Source organism: Fundulus heteroclitus, unplaced genomic scaffold (assembly GCF_011125445.2).
Source record: "Fundulus heteroclitus isolate FHET01 unplaced genomic scaffold, MU-UCD_Fhet_4.1 scaffold_82, whole genome shotgun sequence".
In the NCBI taxonomy this organism is placed as follows: Eukaryota; Metazoa; Chordata; class Actinopteri; order Cyprinodontiformes; family Fundulidae; genus Fundulus; species Fundulus heteroclitus.
This window is the reverse complement of record NW_023397274.1, coordinates 541367-563027: the sequence shown is the minus strand read 5'-3', so window position 1 is coordinate 563027 and position 21661 is coordinate 541367. Positions and strand designations below refer to the sequence as shown.

At 38.5% G+C, this 21661-nt stretch overlaps 1 protein-coding gene across 2 annotated transcripts in view; it reads right to left on the bottom strand.

The window, feature by feature from the left end:
• LOC105930779 (bone morphogenetic protein receptor type-1B) overlaps window positions 1-21661 on the bottom strand; it is a 70349-nt gene that overhangs the window by 11369 nt on the left and 37319 nt on the right. For both annotated transcript variants that reach the window (XM_036134460.1, XM_036134461.1), the window contains 3 exons: window positions 14233-14519; window positions 1492-1651; window positions 1192-1288 (listed from right to left, as the gene is read on the bottom strand). In XM_036134460.1, the coding sequence (XP_035990353.1) occupies window positions 1192-1288; window positions 1492-1651; window positions 14233-14323 (348 nt within the window). In that variant the 5' untranslated portion in view covers window positions 14324-14519. The remainder of the gene's footprint in view (window positions 1-1191; window positions 1289-1491; window positions 1652-14232; window positions 14520-21661) is intronic.

The following is a 21661-nucleotide window of genomic DNA, read 5'->3' as shown; positions in this document are numbered from 1 at the left end:
TACATAGTTTTTAAAACACAATTTTTTAAGTCATGTCACACTTTCTTAATTGCATGTGGGTCAGTGGTGGTTGACAACATGGATCATATGCGAAATTGCCAAGGGCAGTGACACAGTCATAACTGTGTGATGTCTCTTTCAGACAACCCACGTCAATGTGTGATGATGTCATAAGTATGTGCTCAAAACTTTATAGAGAGCGCGGGAAAATATACTTGCATGGACTCTGACCTGGGCCTTATTGTTTTACTCTCTCCGCTTCTGTTTGTAATGTTTGCTTCATGTTTGATAAGATGGCAGTTGTTTTTACTGGGCTTTGTCATATTGAGGAAGAGGATGGTTAATAAACAGGACGAGCATTGTGGAAAATCCAGTACCCGTGTGGTCAAAATGTATTTGGAATGAGTGAGTTGCTGCTGCCACCCCTCGATCACTAAAATGCAGCAGCATTAGAAATAGGGGCATAAGAGTAAAAGATAAAGAATTTAATTCTTATTCATGAGTGGTCAATAAAGATTTGGTGCTGCTGAGAATAGGGAGACTACATTTATGTACTTTATCTGCTAATTTCCTGCATTTTGATTGGTTGGAGGATGGCAGAAATAGGGGCACAAGCAGGGAGTCATTCATGCAAGAACCACCGCTGCTGCATGTTTAGGGTCAAACGTAGACGAAAGTCTTTTCCAAGACTTCCGTCTGGGCTGCCCAGTTTTAAGCGCCATCCATCTTCTCTGACCCAATCTCTGAACCTGCTTTAAGAAGCCTCCCCAGACCATAATGGTATCCCCACTATGCTCTAAAGTAGAGATTGTGTGTTAAGGATTATGTGTTAGTTTTCCACCACATGCAGCATTTTACAAGTAGCCCCAATATGTTCAATTGTGGTTTCATCTGGGGAGAGCACCTTCTACATGTTTTCTGACTAAGAGTCAAGACAGCTAAATACAGGTTTATAAACTACTTTGTAAATCCCATAAAATCCCAGTCAAGCCCACTAAAGTTTGCGGCTTTAATGTGACACAGACATGAAAAATGTATGTTTAATACTTCTGCAAGGCACTGTAGTGTCCGGTTTAAAGAGAGATAACGGGTAAAATAATCAAGTTTGGGTCAAAATGACTTAACAGTGTCTTGTAGCGAAAAATACATGATATGTACAAGAATCCAGAAAGAGACAAACGTTAAACTTACTCTGCACTGAAATTCAGAGCCTGGCAAACAACCTGCGCTGCGTTGAGCTTGACCCCTCTCCACTTCCTCAACCATGGTGAAGCAGAACCCATTGGTCCTGCAATTAATGCACACAAACCATCAACAATTATAAGTGTATTATACTCTGAATGTAAGCTTCACCTAATTTGAATGTAGTTAAATTATCAAATATTTAGTTGTGTTAGATCAATTAGTTTGAATCACGTGTAATTAGGCTTAGTATAGAGTAACTCTGCATGTCCTGTGTGTGAGCATGAAGGCATGCGGGCGCCAGCGTACGTGCAGGTGTTGTTGACAGATCCATCAGGGCACTGAGGGGAGCAGTGGCACCGCAGCAAGTTCTCAGGTAAAACTGGGGCTGTGTCGCTGCTGTCCTCCACCGGCCTGTTCGACCCCCCCTTCCATCCGCTCCCCAGTAACATGGCGTCCAGCAGGTTGGCTGTTTAAGCAGGAAAAATATCACATTTAGGATTTACACGGTAACATCCCTGATCCCAAGCATCACACAGGAAAAATAGGGAGCATTTGTTACATTTAGCCTCCACACATACAGTTCTCAACATTATCTTTTAGAAACTTGAAGACAGAAAATTATATCTGGAGTGAAGAGCAGTAGGGAATTTACAGTTAAGATACAAAAGGGGAATAGCAAGATGAATACTTCAAATATTAACATGAAAGCTAATTTTCCTGATTAAATCCAAGTATCTTATCGTTAGGATGGAAAAGATTTCTCAAATGATTTGAGGAACTCGATTACTAAAATTTCTCCAAGCAAATTATCCGCCTCGAGGCTTTGTTAAATTCTGTTAAACTGTTCAGCGCCAGGTGATTACTTGTGTTGCAAATGAAAAATCTCCAGAATGTGCCCTTCTTATCCGATTACTCGATTAATTGTTAGATCAATCAATATAAACTCTTATAATAATCATGCAGCCCTACTTATCACATTAAACGTGTAAAAATAATAGCTCATTTGCACAACAGCAGCATAATAGATCCAACATGAAAAAAACTAAGAGCAATAAAAACAGACAGCTATATTATGAATCAAAATTCTACTCAAGCAGAAATGTTTATTTTTTTCCTTTCTCCAAACTAACTGAAGGTACACGTAGTTCCTCGATGCAGAGTAAAACGAGTTCTGACAGCAGCTCATCCCTGAGGACGTTTGTGGTCAGGAAGCTGAACAGTTCTGTGCCACACTAGATGGATGCCTTCCTCTCTCTGGAAGTCTACTTTTCACTCCCTCACTCTCTTTATTCCACTAAGATTTTTTACATCCAGCCTGAAATGTCAGAAGAAAGCAAGACAGAATCCTTCAGTTATATATGCTCAAAATCTTGAGCAGGACAGCACAAGACTCTCAGCATCCTCATTTTACCCACGTTAGAAACGTGTACGAAACTCTTCCCTTGACAGGTTATATTCTGCTGCTTAAGGGTGTAAGCAGATCTAAGTAGCCTGACAATTGAGCAACTATTGAAAACAGACCACTAACAAAGCCTTCAGAGAACTTTGTTTATACTGCGCTGTGATTAGGCCTTTTAATCACAGACCCAATTCTTTATAAATGCAACTCTGTGCCCAGTTTGGCCTAATCTGTGTTGCTCTCTGTAGAAGCAGCGGAGATGCTCAGATGTTCCCTCACCGCGACCTTGGTTTTTATCACTTCTGTTTAGAGCATAGGGAGAAAAAGGATGTTGTATTTTTTTTTTTTAAATAAAGCAATGGCAAAACATTCAGAAGAGAAATGTAACATGACAACATGACTGAGAAAAGAACTTAAACTGGAATTATAGTTATATTTAACAGACATGTCCATCATAATGCAATAAACATATGATAAAAAAATGCATGAAGTGCTACTTTACAACTTTAACAAGCAGCATCTTTTTCACTTTGTTTTGAAGCGAGTAAACAGAAGACAGTTACAGCAGATGTTACAACCTATGGAAAGGTTGTAGAACCTACACAACCTTTGTATAGATTGTAGGAAAATTGATAAACAGACAAAACAGGTATCAGCAGGTCAATTTTCACAAAAATTGTGTGAAGAGCCCTGTCTGTGTCTTAACAACCTTTGTTTCAGGTGAAGTAGAAGTGGTTTTGGAATCAGGTGCTTGCTGGCAACACCTAAGCTCATTGTTCCTGGCTGCTCCTCACATTCCTGGATGCTCATGCTCCCCAAACAGCAGGCCGCACTGAGATTTTGGCTCTGTTGTGGTTAAGTTTTGACTAGTTTTTTTGTTTTACACAATTCAGCACTTGCTGATTCAAGCTCTCATAAACATATACTCTAACAAATGAGCTCTAACTGATGCTCAAAAGCCATACTTTAACGTGTTATTTTGTTGTTTTAGATTACCCCCAATTAAACAATTTGATTGGCTGCTAAAATGGATCTGTCTTGTCTTTTGCCTATTGATACATGTGGGTTTGACCCCAGAAACTTTACTTTACTTCATGTTGACAGTAGGGCTTTCTTTAAGTGATTCAATGGTTGCTGAGGACTAACAGTAAAAAAGCCGGGGTGTCGCTACTTAAACCTAAACAAAAAAATGTGGTTAACTATAATTTAAAAGGAACAATAAGTAATAATGACACCTAGTGGTTAAGGCATACACAATGCCTTTCATGAACAGCCATTTACCCAACGGTCCATTGTTGCCGTGAAACTTCCACTTGGTATGTATAAGATGTTGTATTTTGTTCCATTTCTGGCCGACTTTACTTACTGGCTTTCATGTTTTCAGGCTGCTGCTCTTTTGTCAAGATAAAATGCCAAATGCTGCACTCTATTTTGGGAACCCTGGGAACTCTCATGTGATTGGCTCAGGAACCAGGAAGTAAACACGGGCTACACTCTGAACCAAAGTAGTTCCGGAGCGTACCTCTTGGTTTGAGAGGAGAAAAACATGACTAAGACATTGTTGATGGAGAGGACCGATTATTTAATGAGAATGTTACTTTCCATCCTGGGTGACAACTGAAAATTATTTAGATTGATTGTACAGCAAATATCTTACTTATTGCTCCTTTAACAAAGGGAGCAATTAGGGGTGGGCCATATCCTATCGTATTACTAATAATGCAAGTAAGTTTTTTTGGTCCCGGGAAAAAAGAACATATCATGATGTGCTTATTTCATGGCGAAAATACGTAAATCCATCACGTAACGGATTACGCCCACGTAGGTCATGCAGCACGTGCTTGAAGTTGTAAAGGTGAAGGCAAAAATGGCTGGTAGCGTTACTGCTGATGATTTGATTCCCAAAAATGGAGTTACTTCGGTCATGTGGAATTATTTTGGCAACAAACAACCAGATATAACGGACTACAATAATATGCAAGGAGCGAAGGAAGCCTGTAACATTGAAAGGGGGAAATACCTCTAACTTATTTCACCATCTCAAGAACCAGCACCCGATTCTGTACGAGGAGTGTCTTAAAGCCTGGGAGGAAAGCTCCGTAGCTAATGCCCCGAAACTAAGACAAAGTAAGCTAGTTCAGCATGGCATCGCAGAGTCTCTTGCCAGTTGTACTCCGTTCGACAGAAAAAGCAAACGCTGGAAAGATATTACTTGAGCTGTTACCACTTGTTTGGCGAAATATGATGCCAATCCAAACGGTGGAGAAGGAAGGCTTCATCCACCTTGTCAAGAAGCTAGAGCCAAGGTAAACCTCCCGAAAAGAAAATATTTTTCCAAGACTGAACTCCCAGAGATGTATGAAGAATACCATGAAAAAGTACAAGCGTTCATGTCAACTGTGGATTATTTTGCTTCGACCACGGATTTATGGTCAAGTAGGACGACGGAGCCTTACTTCAGTCTAACTGTGTTCCACACCAACTGCGACTGGGAGCTGCGCAGCTCAAACCTCGAGACCAGCTACTTTCCAGGGGATAAGAAGGGAGAATTTACCACGACTGGCTAAAAAGGAGTTTCTCCTGTCTTGAGATCTCGATAAAAGAAGACAGGTGTGTGTGACGACGGACAGCAAGCAAACCATGACAAACCTCTCAGATTGAATAACTGGATCCGACTAAACTGCTTTGGGCAACGTCTCCATATCGCCATTGGTACGTTTTCTTCATTCAAGCATTTAGATATTAACTTAAGCTTGGAAAACAGGTGCTGTTTTAATGTACATTAATTTACTCCTTATAAATGCACTTAAAAAACAGAAAGGTCTAACCTTTTAGTTCGTTTTAGATCATGCTTCTGCATTAAAATGATAATATATTTTAAGGCAGTGTGAAAGTGACTGCTCTGATTGGCTTATCTGCAGTATCCTATGCAGCCTGCAGGGCTAGTAAAGCACAACATGGGCTTTTATTACATTAAAAAAAACGTATTTATGCCAAAATAGGAAAAAATATTTCAAGTCAAATGAAATAGTAAAAATAAAACAGCATTATATGCCATGAGAGACCAAGTGGACCATGTGATGATCAAACTGCAAATGAAATAGAAGCAGGGGTTGAATAAAAGCTGGACGGATGGACCTGAAAAAAAATCACACACAAGCCTAATTTTCTTTTTTCTTCAGTCACTCCTGTCCTAAACATTCACACAGCTTTAAATTTGCTGTGTGTTCGACATGGCACACTCAAGGTCATCCTGAAATCAGACCTACATCCAACACATTCCACTAGTGACTCCTTAAAACTGACGCATATGTGGTCAAACTCCGGGAAATCAGAAGCGTGGAAGGTGAGTGAATAATCCTGCATCAGAAACTGGAACTGCTTATCTCAGCACACCATAAGCTGTTCAGAAACCCTTTACCTTTCTGTTATTACTTTGTTTCTTTTCTCTGTATCTCTACATACTCTGGCTAATAAACAATTTTGCCTTCTATTAATGGAAAATTATGCCCTCTATTAATAGAAAATAATTTTTATTAGGATCTGTGAGTCAATAATGCAGCAAGCATTTCCTGACTATAGATAATTTGATTATCAGCCAATCCATCTGAGACAATGCATGACAAAGTGTTCCTTGTGTGAGCAAAGCTCATGTTTCAAAGACAAGAGGGTCATGAGGATTGACCTGTGGTGTAACATTTAGACCTATGGGTCTAAACCTGCGTATACAGGTAGACCGATTTATTGGTTCAAATGAGACTGAACAGAATATTACAATAGCTTTAAAAATGACAAAATTGGGTTTTTTAATATAAATGGTTTAATGTGATTTATTATACATTCCATATACATATGTATCTATTTAGTGAGACAGAAAAGGCTACTTTTGTAGAGAAAATATGGACAGCATTCAATGACAGCAGTCAGTGGCGAAAAGCATAAACGTATATCTGACACCTGGGTAAATCGAGGACCTTTTCTCCCAAATCGAGGAGACTGTAATGTCTAAGAATACTAAGCAAAAAAACATTGCAGCTTCATAAAAAAAAAGCTATCAGGTGCACTGATTTCCAAAGACCTACGTCCATTGAAGAGGTTCAGGCATCTGATCCAGAATAAAGATATAGTTGGCAATGCTGTTCAGAAACACTTTTTGTTATACTGGGTGAAATGGTCCTTCCATCCCGAAAGTAGTCGATACATTATGCATTTAGAAAAATTAGGTTAAAAATGTGGTTTCTGTTAGAGCTGTAGGCCTGTAAAAACTCTGGCCAATCACTGCCGTTCGTACTGAAGAGCCGGAATTGGTCATAGTTTTGAGCGGAGCTAGTGAGCTGGAGAGTGTCACTGGGCAGAGGGATGTCTGGGTTTCCCTCTTTGACCCATTCATTCCTACAAAAACACAATGTATGGATTTGCAGCTCAGTTCAAATTAGGTTTCATCAAACCATAAACACACATAGTTAGCCAGGGTGGTTTTACTGTAAACAAAGGCTTCTATCTTCAAAGCTACTTCCCAGTCCAGACATATGGAGTATAAAGCAGATTCTAGACATACAAGGACCAACTGCATAGACCGTTTTTTTTTTTTGTTTGTTTTTTTTGTTTGTTTTTTTAAAAACCAAGAATATGTTTAATTAAGTTAAATTCATAAGGGGCAGCAAAACTTTCAAAAAATGCTGGTATTTTCCACAGAGCTTCAGTTGAGACAAAGACAATACAGTCAATACAAGTAATGATTGTTGGTCAATGCCATGACTAATGTTTCTAGAGATTAAAACAATTTTGTAAACAGGAGAATTTCAGGTCAATAAGAAAAAAACTTTATAACGAGGACAACAGCGCTGTCACTTCAGCAGCAGCAGCTAGTTAATCTGTGATCTTTATCAGACCGATCCCTGTTCATTGAAGGTATAGAAGCAAACATGAGAGTGAAAAAGAGCAATAAGTTGCTCCAGGTGGCCGTAATAAATAACCTCCTCAAAGAAGGCATCTCTCCTGGAGCCTCTGGTGTTCAGCCCGACTCCACCGGGGTCACACCCAACCTGCAGGAGGGCCATACATCCTCTTTCACTCTAACGTCGCACCATCATTCCTTCTAACCCCCCTCCCCAACCCCCACTACAGGCTTCAAAGGGCCTCTGCCACATGAGACACCTACACATGTGCACACATCAAGAATGTGCATTCCACACCGTCTCACTGTCTCTGCTGGGTCATCTGTTTCCACCATGCAGTTTCCTTCAACCTGTTCCCCGTCTACCTGGTGAGACCGCGCTGCCTCGCCATGAGGCTCCAACCACCCACAAAGGGATCTGTGTGTCGCTGACCTGCACCACATTACATTCTTGTGCTGAACTCTGAGTTAAACCGTCAGGGATTCACACAGTTTGCTTAAAGAAGATATGGCACATAGGTGGGAATACCGCAAGGACCTTCTAAATCAATGAATGTATACTATAACAAGGATGGTATATTCAGAAGCACAAGGAGGCCTGCAAACTAGTGAGATGGGTTAAACTAAATTATAGTGTGCATATATTTTACAGGTGTACCGCAATAAATTAAAATCATTTAAAAAGGTAATTTATTCTAGCTGTTTAATTCAAAAGTGATATACAGACTCATTGCATGCTGAGTCATGTAGTATTTCAAGTGTTTATTTCTGGTAATTTTGATGATTATGGCTTACAGGTACTATAAAAACCAAATATATGTTCCTCAGAAAACGAGAACATTACATAAGACAAGTAAAAACAAATGTTATTGTGTTATGGTCCACATAATTATGAGAAAGACTACTGACTAGATCGTTGTCGAGCAGACAATAGCTCACACTGTCCCCAGGATTGGTAACACACAAAAGATCACTGCTAAAGAAGCTTGCTGTTCCCAAGTATGGAAAGTTTAGAGGAAGGAAAAAGTGTGGTAGAAGAAGTTGCATACGCAACTGCATGTGAGAAGATTGAGAAGTAAAGCTTATTCAAGAGTTTGGGGAGAATCAAAAAGTGTTCACTAAGGCTACAGTCAGTAGTTCAGAGCCGCCACTTATAAATCACATAGGCTACTGTGAGATTTCTCTGTTTAGGCTACTCTTGAAGCACAGACATCAGAAGCTTCCTATTGGGGCTACAGAGGAAAAAGTGTTGCTCAGTGGTCCAGAGTCCTCTTTTGAGATTAAAGTAACTTCTGCATTTCCCTTTGGAGAACATAAACTTGAAGAAGTGTGAAGAAACCAGAAATCCTGGTTGTTCAATTCCAAAAAACACTTTATTAAACCCAAAGGGTTTGAGCTATGGTCCAGTCTGACGTTTCTACAAATAGAATCTAAGAGCTTTGTCATTTTTTTTTATTTAGATAACCTTCGTTTGCTCTAATCAGGTAAAAATGTACAGAACCAATTCACCTTTACAATTATTACCTCAGACAACAAACCCAACAATGTAGATGAGCTGAAGTACCCCCATTAAAGCAACCTGGGCTTTCAGAGCATCTTAACAGAACCTCAGGCTGATTGCCTCCATGCAAAACTGCATTAATGCAGTAATTCATGCAACAGGAGGCCTGACAGAATAAAGAGTGCATATACTATGAAAGTGCGTTTCAATAAATTACAATATGCGTTCCAACGAGGCCTATTAGTCAGATTAAAAGGTACATAGTCATGTTATATGCTTATTAAAAAAAAAGACCAAAAACTGCTTGATCATGATAAAAAGGGTGATATACACCAGTTGTTCATCCTGTTAAGAGTTTTGATAGTCCTTTCTGAGCTAAATAAAACCCAGTACGGAGCGCGATGAGCAGATATAAACAGACGTGGTGCCATTTACAGGCAGTACCGCAGAACTATCAGAAAGCCAGATGACGACTACTACATCAGTAGTAGCAACCATTATTAATTAAATAATCTGATCTAAAGCAACTCTAAGAGCCTCATATCAGAACATCTAGGAGCAAGACATTAATAAACGAAAACAGGGACACAGCATCCAGGTAAGAACCAAACAATCAATCGATCTATTTCTAATGTTGTTTGGACTTAAGACTGTAGAGGCTAAGATGAGCATTACTATTACTATTATGACAGTATTAATAAGGATGTTTACCCACATCAATCAACTCTGCGGTCACATCTGAACCTCGGCAGATAGATCAATTAATCAATCAATCACTCTCGACATTACATAAAGTTTTCATTAACCAACTTTTCTATATTAAAAGTTTTTCTATCAGTCTGATGTAACAGTATAATCTTAAATATGTTTTTATTTGCTGTCAGTGGAAAATCTTCATAATTACTAGTAATAAAGAGCTAAAACCATCCTTATGTGTGTAATTAATCTTATAATTCTGGTTTTCTGTAATTTACCTAGTAAGTGAATTTGGGTATTTTTTAGCTATAAGCCATAATAATCTTAATTGACAGAATTAAGTGCAAACATTATTTCACAAATATCTCACTCTGTGTGTTTATGAATTTAAATTGTACTTGATTTTTGCTTTTTAGATTGAGCTATTGAAATAAATTACCTTTGCAATTTTTATTCTGATTTGCCCAGAAGCTCTTAACTATGCTCATTCTTACACCATTACAGACACAAAAAAGCAAAGATGCTGCTTTTCCCTGTACTGTGTGATAGATTCAGAACACAACCTTGATCCCATGTCCTCTGATGATTCTTTTTAAACATTGTCTCCCCAAAATTCCCATCAATGCACCTCCCTGCTCCTCTATCTGTCTGTGTGGTCTGGACTTACTGGAAAACAGCCACAATATGCCAGGGTTCATTACAGATGTACTGAGAGACTGCAACCATAGTCTCACCACAGGATGTTACTCCAGCCAACAACGATGCCTCTGAAGAAGAAAAAGGCTTATATCTTCTTCTCTTTACTCACAAAGACGTCCATATAAATCAAAAATAGACATACTTTAGTTTGCTGATAAGATTGAAAATATGTGCTGAGTTGTACATCAGTATCGGTAAAATGAAAGTGGATCCCACTTACATTTATGTTATTTTCACCACCCTAAACCTTCGCCCTGGTAAAGATCAGATGATGGATACATCTAACTGCGTGAGAGTTTTGCTTTCTTTTTGCAAACTACATTTGGTAAATGCAAAGGAGAAATAGTCAGCACACAATATCAATATCAGAAAATATAAATTTCCAGTTCCAACAAAATCTATCCTAAGCGGAAATTTTAATTATTCATAACTTCAGGTTTAGATTTTATTAATTTTCAACAAGACATTTGTTTCTGATAGGAAACAAGACAGCCATCTCTCAAAAGAAAAGGAATCAATATAAAAAGCGTTTCTCTCAGTTGTGAGAGAAATTTATTTGCTTTGTTTAAATTTGAATTGAAGCAATGCATGTCAAAAAATATATCCTGCCTAAGAAATGATGGAGAAGTCGTCACTAGCCTTACAGGAATAAAATATCTTATAATTTCTGATAATTTTGCTAATTTCTACTGGTGTAAGGGTGATTTATCCTTAGTGATTAGCCTTTTTTCATCACCCTAAATTTTTCTCCCTCTACAGATTATGTCTGAGATTCAAATTGTGACTCTGACTGGGCGAACACAATATGATAATATTAGTTCCAGGGCAAATAAAAATGTTGATAAAATTAAAATATGACTAAACCTAAATCGATCAGGGGACATTGAAATAAATAACATGGTTAATCATAGTTACATACATTTTATTAAGGACCAGGTTGGTTTGATAGCCCAGTTTAATACTTCAAGGACCGACTGACTGCTGGAAAGGCACATCTGCACAAGGATCAAATTTTGTGTGAGCGGGAACCAAATCCACATCCTGACAGGAAGCAGCTCCGTGAAGGCTAAACGAGCCCGGAGCTGCTGAAAACCAACTGCTGCCGTTTTGCAATGCAGGACCTCTGTGGCACGCTGCACTCTGACCCCACTGCATAACACTGACTTCCACACGCATCTTTGAAAGGATATATCAAAGTCATTGCAATTTAGGAGAATTCCAACGACTGGTATAGAAAAGTTAAATTATCAGCAAGTCTTTGAACTCATGGGATTCAGTTTGAATCGTCAGGTATGATTATTTAAATCAGAGCCCACCGGCATTTGATATCATGATCTATCCAGAATAAGAAATGTTTCTACATCATCAGTCTTTAAATATCAGGAGCTGCTGTTTAATTTGCAAATGACAATGGGTTTTGCTGATATGTCGTGAAAGATCAAGATGAAACATTGCAGGGTATTAAAATAAAAAAAACTTCTTTAATCCAAGGCTAGGAAGATTGAGTCGTAGCTGTTAAATTTAGAGATGCAATGAGAAATCACTGGAAGTGGAACTAATAAATATTTAGCTTCATCAGCCCTGAACAGTGACTGGTCGGTTGCAAACTCAAAAATCAAAAAGCACAGAGATGTGGGAAGCAATCTAAAAGAAAAGTGTAATTTCTACAATAAAATGGGGCAAGCCTGCAATCAGCCTGGAGAAAAGTGAGCGAGAGCAAGACTTTAGCAAACACCACAACAACTACATTTTATGCTTTTGAACTCTCACCACCTCTAAAGGATAAGGATCTACACTCTCTAGGAATACACACTCAAGCTGTTGATTAGTAATTAGTTACCATGGTAACCATGGTGATATAAGATGTTACAGAGAATTTAAAATAATAATTCCCAAATATTTTGATTAAAGAGGTTTAAAAAAAACACTCACATGAAGTTATCAAAAATAATTTAAATTCTGTTCTTACATCTTCTTATATCAGAACTACTTGAAAGAAATAATCAGGTAAAATTAGAATTGGCAGGTCAAAGCAATACCAAACCTCTCATTGGTGCATTTACAATTAGTTTCTCCCTCACAAAGGCCTCAAACATGACCTCAGAGCATGACATTTAAATTAGGGAAATTAGTTTGAATAACAGAATTAGGAAAACTAACTTTGGTGGCAAATTTTTCAGTTTTGTGCTGCACTGCCTATGAATGACTGGGCCAGCATTGATCTATTTTCAGTGGATCTCACCAGCGCACAGAAACAGGTGGCAAACTGACCTTGCTGCCCAGATTTATGGCAACCTCCCAAATGTATAGCTCATTAGGGTGACCTTTTGAAGATCAAATCACAGAGAAACATGGTGGAACCCAACTTTGCAAAGAAGACCTAAGACCTTTAGCCAATGCATTATTTGTTAGTCAGCAAAGGTATAAAAATACAAGCTTTGTCATCCAAGGGGTTGCATTCCTGCTTATGGGAAAGTGGAAATCAATGTTTCTTTTGAGCTGATTTTTTCACTCCATCTTTCCACATTCTTTATATATGTGTGGCTGCTGAGTTTCAGACCAAATAGAGTTTTAGCTCTCAGGTCTGTCCATCCAGAGAGGAGTTGGGGAAATTCTGTGAAGGAGTATTCATGAGCAGCTGAGGTATTTCTTGACCAACTGTGAAAGTTGCATTTAGCTTAGAGCCACACTGTCAGTCTAGGATTTTACTGCTGGTCTTTAGTTTTGACATAATTTCAGCACAGGGTACCTTTGTACAAACCGTGAATTTATATTCGTCTTTATATGAAAGTAAATTCTACAGTAATTTCAAATATCTTCACTAACTTAATCTGGACCCTGTTGAACTTTTAAATGGAGTAAGTGATCTCATGGAGATTCAAAAGAATGAAGCTAATTAATTGTTGTGGGAATAAAACGTTGGAACTTCATTCACTTAGACTATCAGAAGAATATGATGAGAAAAGATAATGCTCAGTCATGTATAAATTAAAAACAAAACGGTTTAACATAAAACACAATTCTTTAAAAAAGAAAAAAATATATATTTAAATAAGTGCATTTAAATTAAGAAAACAAGGAATCATAGGCTTAACTGTTTGGATCATCTTTTTATGACAACATCAATAAACATTTTGTGTTTGGTGCCAAACAGTAAAATTATAAGTTTCAGCAAACAGTTTGACACTGCTGCAAAAAATCTTTTTCTATTCAGGGATTGACATATATTGTTTTACTCTTTTGCCAAGTACTGAATGCACTAAATGTTACACACTAAAACTTCTCGTTTGGTCCAATGCATAACAACAATAATCAAAATTAATATTTAATAAGTGAGAAATTTAATTTGGGAAAATTTAAGTTTATACAATTTATGTTAGGATGGATATGTACCTATTAAAAGAAGAAAATTCCAAAACCGATTCAAGTTGCACTGAAAACATGGTCTTTGTCTCCTTTCACGTTCGAACAAAGAGTCATCTTAAAGGTGGGTGCCTATCGACCCTCTGACATAGTCATAACCCTTCAGGGCACAGTGACGCTGTTGGCACTCATTGTACAAGAAAACTGGCTCCCTATCTACAAACAGTTAGGGTGATTCAGATCATAAATTCCAATGGAGTAATTCTTTATTAATACCAGAGGGGGGAAACAGCTATCAACATGTCAGCTCATGGCGATCTCAATAAAACAGGTGAAAACACATTCCTCACTTAATCAGCACATAAAATGCATGATCACTCTCATGAGTTTACATAACAGAAGCTCAAAAAGGAGGGGTTGCTCATTTATAGCAGTAATATTGCAGGCCTACATACACAGAAATTGCCAGATGAATGTCTGCACGACACCTACCATCAGAACTACAGCTCAGAGATGCAAGTCCAGCCACCAGAAGAACTGCCTGCCAGGCCCACTCTGCAGGCAGCCACACCGCAACAACCATCCTGCCAGCTCCGACGTCCTTCCAATACCAGAAGTGCTGCCTCCTGCACAAGGAGGTGCGCTTTTTTTAAAATCCTTTACGTGAAAGGGATCGAGTCCTCTCCTTCTCTGTCAGCTACTCCCACTCTGCTTCTCAGCACCCCCAGGAACTTCTCACAGTTGCCTTGCAGCCTGCAGCAATCCTCCACACTGACAGCCTGGGAGAGACAGACATGGAGAAGGAAGATTGGGACAAAAGGAAAGGAGGGGTGAAGAAGAGGGTGTTACTTTGCTGCTCTCTCTTGCTGTGTTGTCCAGCTTTTCTGTGGCAGCTTCACAGCAGAGGCAACAGCTGAGTATATCCACACATGTTTTCTCTGTCCTTTTCTACACACGCAAATGCACCACAAACTCTGAAAAAGCAGATAAAAGAAACAAAGCAGATGTAGCAAAAGGTATCGAGCCCGGGCTGTGAAACAGACTACGAAATAAATGAAGTGTGAAACTCGGTGACAAATGCAAAACCTTTCTGAAAGGACTTGGAAACTTTATTTTGAAACAAAGAACTTCAAAGAACATGTGCAGAGAAATTATTAAACCCAACGGTCTCAATCATGCAAGGCACAGGGAGTCTGAGCTCTAAACAACCGACTCTATGAAGAGGCAGTTATGACAAAACTTATATTTTAGTGAAGAAGCTCCTAAATTTCTCTGTTCATCCCATAGTATAACCGTGTAAGAGAGTCAGGACCCAAACTATCAGTCGAGTATGCAGGAATTACCAATAACTCTATTAAACAGGAGTACAATATTACTACAAAAACCATTAACAGCTAATTTGTTGTTTTTTTTGTTTGCAGGAGCAAGTGTTGAGTTTTGTAACAATTCTGGAATAAATATACGTCTGCCACAAATTTTGTTATTTAGTTTGAATTTTGAAGAGTAACTAAAGACCGCATATTGATTTATTTCCCCAACTTTGGGTACCAGTGTTCTACTCTAACGAGACTCTTCATCCTCACTCAGGCTTGACTTTTAGAAGTTTGCTTCTTGCGCAAAAAAATATTTTGCAACAGGTTCCTATTGACTGTAATCAGTTACTTTGATTCTTTCCAAACAAGTCTGAGATTTTCCTGAGTTTTCTCTGGCTGATGAGAAAAAGGGAGAGTAATGCTCACTGACGAAACCAGTTGAGCAAGGAGGAATTGATAAACCTGAACACATGACCTGCCACCCAATTGAGTGTACTCTTTAAAACAGATTGCATGATACTGTGGCTTAGTCAGTGCTGTTAATGGGTGTATAAGGCAACTTTATATCTGATAAACTTCACTCAGTGTTTTGACTGACTGGCGGATGCCCTACCGACTGCCATTAACACAACTATCTATCTGCATGTGTAACATATTGTAGCCAATCAGACCTTCTCTTCTGGGTGCTGAACTGCTTTTGTCAGTTGGAGTGAATTTTAGACAACAAACATTTGGTGTGTTTTATTACCCTTAAATGCTAGACAGCAGATCTGGGGATGCTATGAAGCTAATCATCTGTTGCCAACCAGAAGGCAGCGGGGTTTCCTAATTTTTCATTCTACCATGACACTATTAGTAATACAAGTTGATAATGTACTTCTTAGCGTTATATGAATTCAAAGACTAAGAAAACCTTTTTAGAAACTAGTAGTAGGTGGGTGACCTTGTGATTTCACAATACAGAAAACCTCAGAAGTGACAAAAAATTGCATATTTCTGTAGCTATTGATACATACCCAGCTGGTATATTTAATTTTGAGGCTGGAATTGGTGATGCATTTCTAGCTAGTAACTACCAAATCATAACTCTTGTTGAAATATCCAACAATATGCAATAACTGAAAGAGAAAAATGTTTCAATGATTTAAAGAGTGGTTGAATATGATCTACGCATTTCCCTGGGGTTTGTCAGGACACTAGCAGTTTGGACCAAATTTTGTACAGACGGAGTTAAAAACATAATTACAATATGACAACCTATTGAAAATAAAAGCATACTTTAGTTTTTCTGTGTCCTACTTTGACAGGAAACCCTTTATTCTGGAAATGTTTATAGGTGGGTTCAGGCAGACTTAGCAATAGATTTACGTTAATTTCTTGATCTGTGTCTATAATGACAATTAGGTTTCTTGCATGTTCTGGAGTATCTATCCCTATTGAGTCTAGTTGATCTCTGACCTTGCACTTTTGCGACCATATATAAAAACTTCTGTCTTGTCTCCCTGAAGGTGGAGGAAATTGTAGCCTATCTACAATTATTGCTATTGCAAATGTGTTGATCAACTGATTATAATAGACAACAGTTCCACGGTGACAGAGACAAAGTTGTGGGGAGTATGCTGGTGAAGATTCTCAGTCATCCAGGTCATGGTCATTCCAAAAAAAAAAAAAAAAGTAAAAAACAAAGCAACTGGACTTGTTTTTCGTAGTTGAAGACCTTTTGTTTCCTCTCCAGGAAGCTTTCTCAATTCAAAAAGTCTGGAGTAATGTGGAGTAACACGCTTTATACTACTGCCAAAACACAGGCCTTGTGATGGCATCACCTCAATTCTAATCCTCATACGAGGGATCAAAACATTGCTCCTTTAAGCCAAGCCAATAACAACCCTAACAACTCCTCGTTACAGAGGAGTGGACCAGTTTCGGTCCAATCTGCTGGCTTAATGGCTTTAATGACTAACGACCGCCCATTACTAAGGGGTAGACCTGTTTCTGTTGAATTTGCATGTTATCTAAGCCATTACAAGGACTTTGTTTGGCAGTAGTATAAAGCTTGTTACTCCACATTACTCCAGACTTTCTGAAATGAGAAAGCTTCCTGGAGAGGAAGCGAAACGTCTTCAACTACGAAAAACAAGTCCAGTTGCTTTGTTTTTTTACTTTTTTTGGAAAGTTGTGTGGAGTCCCCAAACACAGAGTAAGAGATGTTTAACTTTAAGTCTGAAATTAGGTATTTTAAGGGACTTTAAAAGGCAATATTTTTCAAATATAAATTAAGTAAACTTCTTGATCATGAAATTCCAACATTGAAGTACAAATAGTAACTACCAAATCATAACTCTTGTTGAAATATCCAACAATGTGCAATAACTAAAAGAGAAAAATGTTTCAAGCTCTCCCAACCGCTTTTCATCTTCGTGTAAATATTCGACTAGCATTGCACGCAGATGTTTTTGAACTCCAAAAGCAGTGCATTAATCTGCAGCCAAGATTGTGGTTTGTGGTTTTAGAGTTCATATGTCGTCTGAATCATATTAAGCTGCTCATCCGAGCCTGTGAGGCGTGGAAATGGGAACACTTTCGGCTCTCCGACAGGGATCAGGCCATCACACGTCAGGTGATTAGAGGCGATTAGAGCTCACACCTCCAGGCACAGCCTCAGCTTTGGCAAATTCACACTAATCCAGCACAAGCAAGTGGACCCGCACTAAACTATGGGAGAAACCGTAGAACTGCAGGCACAAATTCCCGTGATGAGATATTTATGCATGGTACAAGTTACAACAATTAGGAATTAGAACAGATCAAGCTTGCTAGAACAAAAGCACAGAAAGAGTTTTAGGAACACAAATATTTCCCTGCAACATTCCAGACTGAGCATAAAGAGGAAAAACAGAAACAAAAAAACGTGTTGACATAAGAATAAACCAACAACCACCCACCGACCACCTGTGCCCTCTTAAGGTCTGACTGGGTGGGAACTGCAGCCCCCAGAATCCACCTCCCCCACTCCACCAGTCCTGTAACCGTCACTTCTGATTTGCGCAGAGCCGTGTGCTACATATGAGAAGTCAGCCTATTCTGAGGCCTGAGCGCATGGTGAGCGATGTGAATGGGTCAGTGCACTTCACACACTCTTCTGCGCTCCATCAAACGCCCAGCGTGGAGCTTCTCTGGGTCGACAGCCCACTCGGCCCAAAGGACGGGGGCCGGGAAGGTTCAGGAGAGTAGGCAGCTCTGCAGGTGGGGGTCACTCCACCACACAAAGGGGGTTGCAAGTGGGACACGCTGTTTGTGAGGCCTATTTTCAGGCAAATTGCCGGCTCCCTTCCCATTTGCCTCGCCTCTAGTTAATGGTTAGTTTAAACAGCAAAGCACATCTATCATCCTGAAGTTAAAGTTAAAATGTCTCCAGATGGATTTGTGATTTGATTAGCTATGCTTTATTTTCTTCTTATTGCAATAAGACAATGCTTTTCAGTCTTTTAGTGGGAAAAAAAAAATCTTTGAGATCCTTCAAGAAGTGTTTTACAGGACATTAAGTGAACATACAAAAATGGGATTAAAACAAGAAATATGTCATACAACAATAATTTGATTTTAGAATCAGATAAAAATATGGTAATTAAGACTTTAACAAATGGGTCATGACAAACGTGAACTAATAAAGCAGTCTTTATGTGTGAGCTGCAATAAACATAATAATGATTTTTAATCCTGGTTAAAAAAGTGGCAACAGGGTTTTTACATTTGATTTTCAGGGAGTTTGTTCCAGAGCTGAGGAGCACAGAAACTGGATTCTGCCTCTCTAGCTTTAGTTCTGGTCATTGGAACAATGAGTTATCAGGTCTCTGATTACCTGGTGGGCTATGGTTTGCACATGTCAAACGATTTTGAAATGCAACTAAAGCAAAGACCATTCAGTGCCTTTATAGACCAACAACAAGATTTTAAAATATATATTTTGACAAACAATGATTTAAAGAGCGGTTTAATATGATCAACGCATTTCTCTGGTGTTTGTCAGGACACTAGCAGCAGCATTTTGGACAAAATATTTGTACAGATGGAGTTAAAAACATAATTGCAATATGACAACCTATTGAAAATAAAAGCATACTTTAGTTTTTCTGTGTCCTGCTTTGACAGGAAACCCTTGATTCTTGAAATATTTATAGGTGGGGTCAGGCAGACTTGGCAATAAATTTGCTGACGTTAATTTCTTGACCTGTGTCTATAATGACGATTAGGTTTCTTGCATGTTCTGGAGTATCTATCCCTATTGAGTTTAGTTGATCTCTGACCTTGCACTTTTGCGACCAGATATAAAAACGTCTGTCTTGTCTCCCTGAAGGTAGAGGAAATTGCAGCCCATCTACAATTATTGGTATTACGAATGTGTTGATCAACTGATTATAATAGACAACAGTTCCACGGTGACAGAGACAAAGTTGTGGGGAGTCGCCAAACACAGAGTGAGAGATGTTGTAGTGCTCCATAACATGAGCTGGAGTCCCATATAAATGTTCAATAAAAGCAGCCAGGAAATGGAGCTTTGAGGTACCCCACATGTGATCTTTGTTAGCACAGATGTATTATTCCCTCATGACACAAAGTTGTTCGCTGTCGCTTTGCTCTATTCAGTTAAATGCCTACTGTGCCTGGCCTCGCTCATGAATGCGCCTCTACATAGGGATAATATGTAAGTAAAAACGCCTGGATCGCACTCTGTGTGACCGCACCATAAGGATTTCACAATCTTTTTGTTGTGTCGAAAGTGTCTATACTTTCTAAATCCTTCACAATCCAATAGTGTTCCATTGCCACCCTATTTACCATATTTATCAAAGAATAATTTGATAAGTATTTTTACTACCCTCATACACAATAAAGAATGTGATTTTCCCGATTTCTATTCTAAAAATAGCACAAACTGTGTTCTGAAGTTGATCTTTTAATAGTTTTATTGGGAAGCAACAGAGTGAGATGAAGAATCTGATAAGCATGTTTTGCATGCCTTAAACACGGATATTTTCAGCACACCTCTTAGCTCTGAGGGCCTTTCAAATATCTAATTAAATATTCTGATTCTGATTAAATATGCTGATTCATTAATACCGAAGAAAAAAAAAAAAAGAGATAAGTGGTGCCAACCAATGTACAACTTTTTAGTCCAGGGGGAGAATTTTGAGGGCTAATTTATTATTGTAAAGGACAGTGAGGTGAACTTGTTTTTATGTCCTCTGTATATGAAGAAAATGTGTAAAATGTATTTTCATGGTCCTCAGTGTCTGGCTTTGAGTTAGCAGAGCAGTTGTTGATGTATTACTTTGGCTCCTTCACTTTGAGAGAAACAGGGAGGAATCTGTGGGGAGTCATTTCACTTGGAGGTCATTTTCAGTTTGTTCTGTAGATTATGTACGCTCGAGATTCTGGCCTCTAACCATAAAAAGTTCAAATAATGCCACTCAACTGTTTAAAACAATCTATCTCCATTGCTTTAAGCAAATAATTGCTTGAGAAACGGAGAAGCTACATGAACACTAGCGCCGGTCTTGCAATACACCATGGAAATTTATTATGTTCTTCATTTCAGAAAGGATTTTAAAAAACAAACACATGTTACATCATACAGCAAGAAACATGAGATGGATAACTGAGAAAAGCCAGCCCTAACCTGTTAAACAAAAAGCCGTGGCAGGACACAGATGATGGTATTACCTTGTGCAGAGATGGAATACGTATCATGAACAAAGTTTCAGCTGGAGCTAATGCGATCCTATGCTCTGTGAAATTTAGAGGATTTTCAGCAGCTCAGAGTTAAATCTGCTGTCATTGACTCCTGGAGAGTAGTTTATTAGCATGGCAACACAGCTGTCTAGATCAAATGGTCAAATGTAATCTTCATCTAGCAGAACAAAGATCAGACTTGGGCTTTTTAATCCGTCAGAAAAGTTCACATAAATGTTATACCCCCAAAGCAGAGCTGGTGTTGGAACAAGAATGTGTTTAGAGTTGTCTCACTTTTAAAATGTATTCACTTGGTCTTATTAAATGTACAGATCCTGGCATCATATCGAGATCACCTGTTTTTTGCACAACTAATGGTCAGACTTAATGCACAAAAGCTTTAGAAGATTACTTTTTTTTAAATCTAACCAGAGGTGCCGTTAGGATCCTAAAAGATATGAGGCTTAGCCCAGCCCAGATACATTTACATTTTCACACATAAACAGCATGCCTTTAAAATAGTTTTATGTTAAAACGTAAAACTTGTTGAAACAGTTGCCTAGACTGAATTCTTCAAATCAGGATTAATCAACTATTGCAATAAACTTGATTTTGTGAGCCTTTTTATTGTTAGCAGATGGAATAACGCTTAAAAAACACAGAGCTTTGAGGCCATTATTCCAACATAAAGTTAATGCTTAAATGAAGGATAGCAATTATAAGTTCTCTGCTGGGTGTTAGCGGGATTTGCTCGGCATAACTTTTTAGTGAGTTCCAAAAACTGTCCTAATCAGTGCCTCGATTTCTTTTCAAGTTGCTGAGCATGGCCTCATAAGAGACTGTGTCCTCCATTAATTTTATCCACTCATTTAACTCAG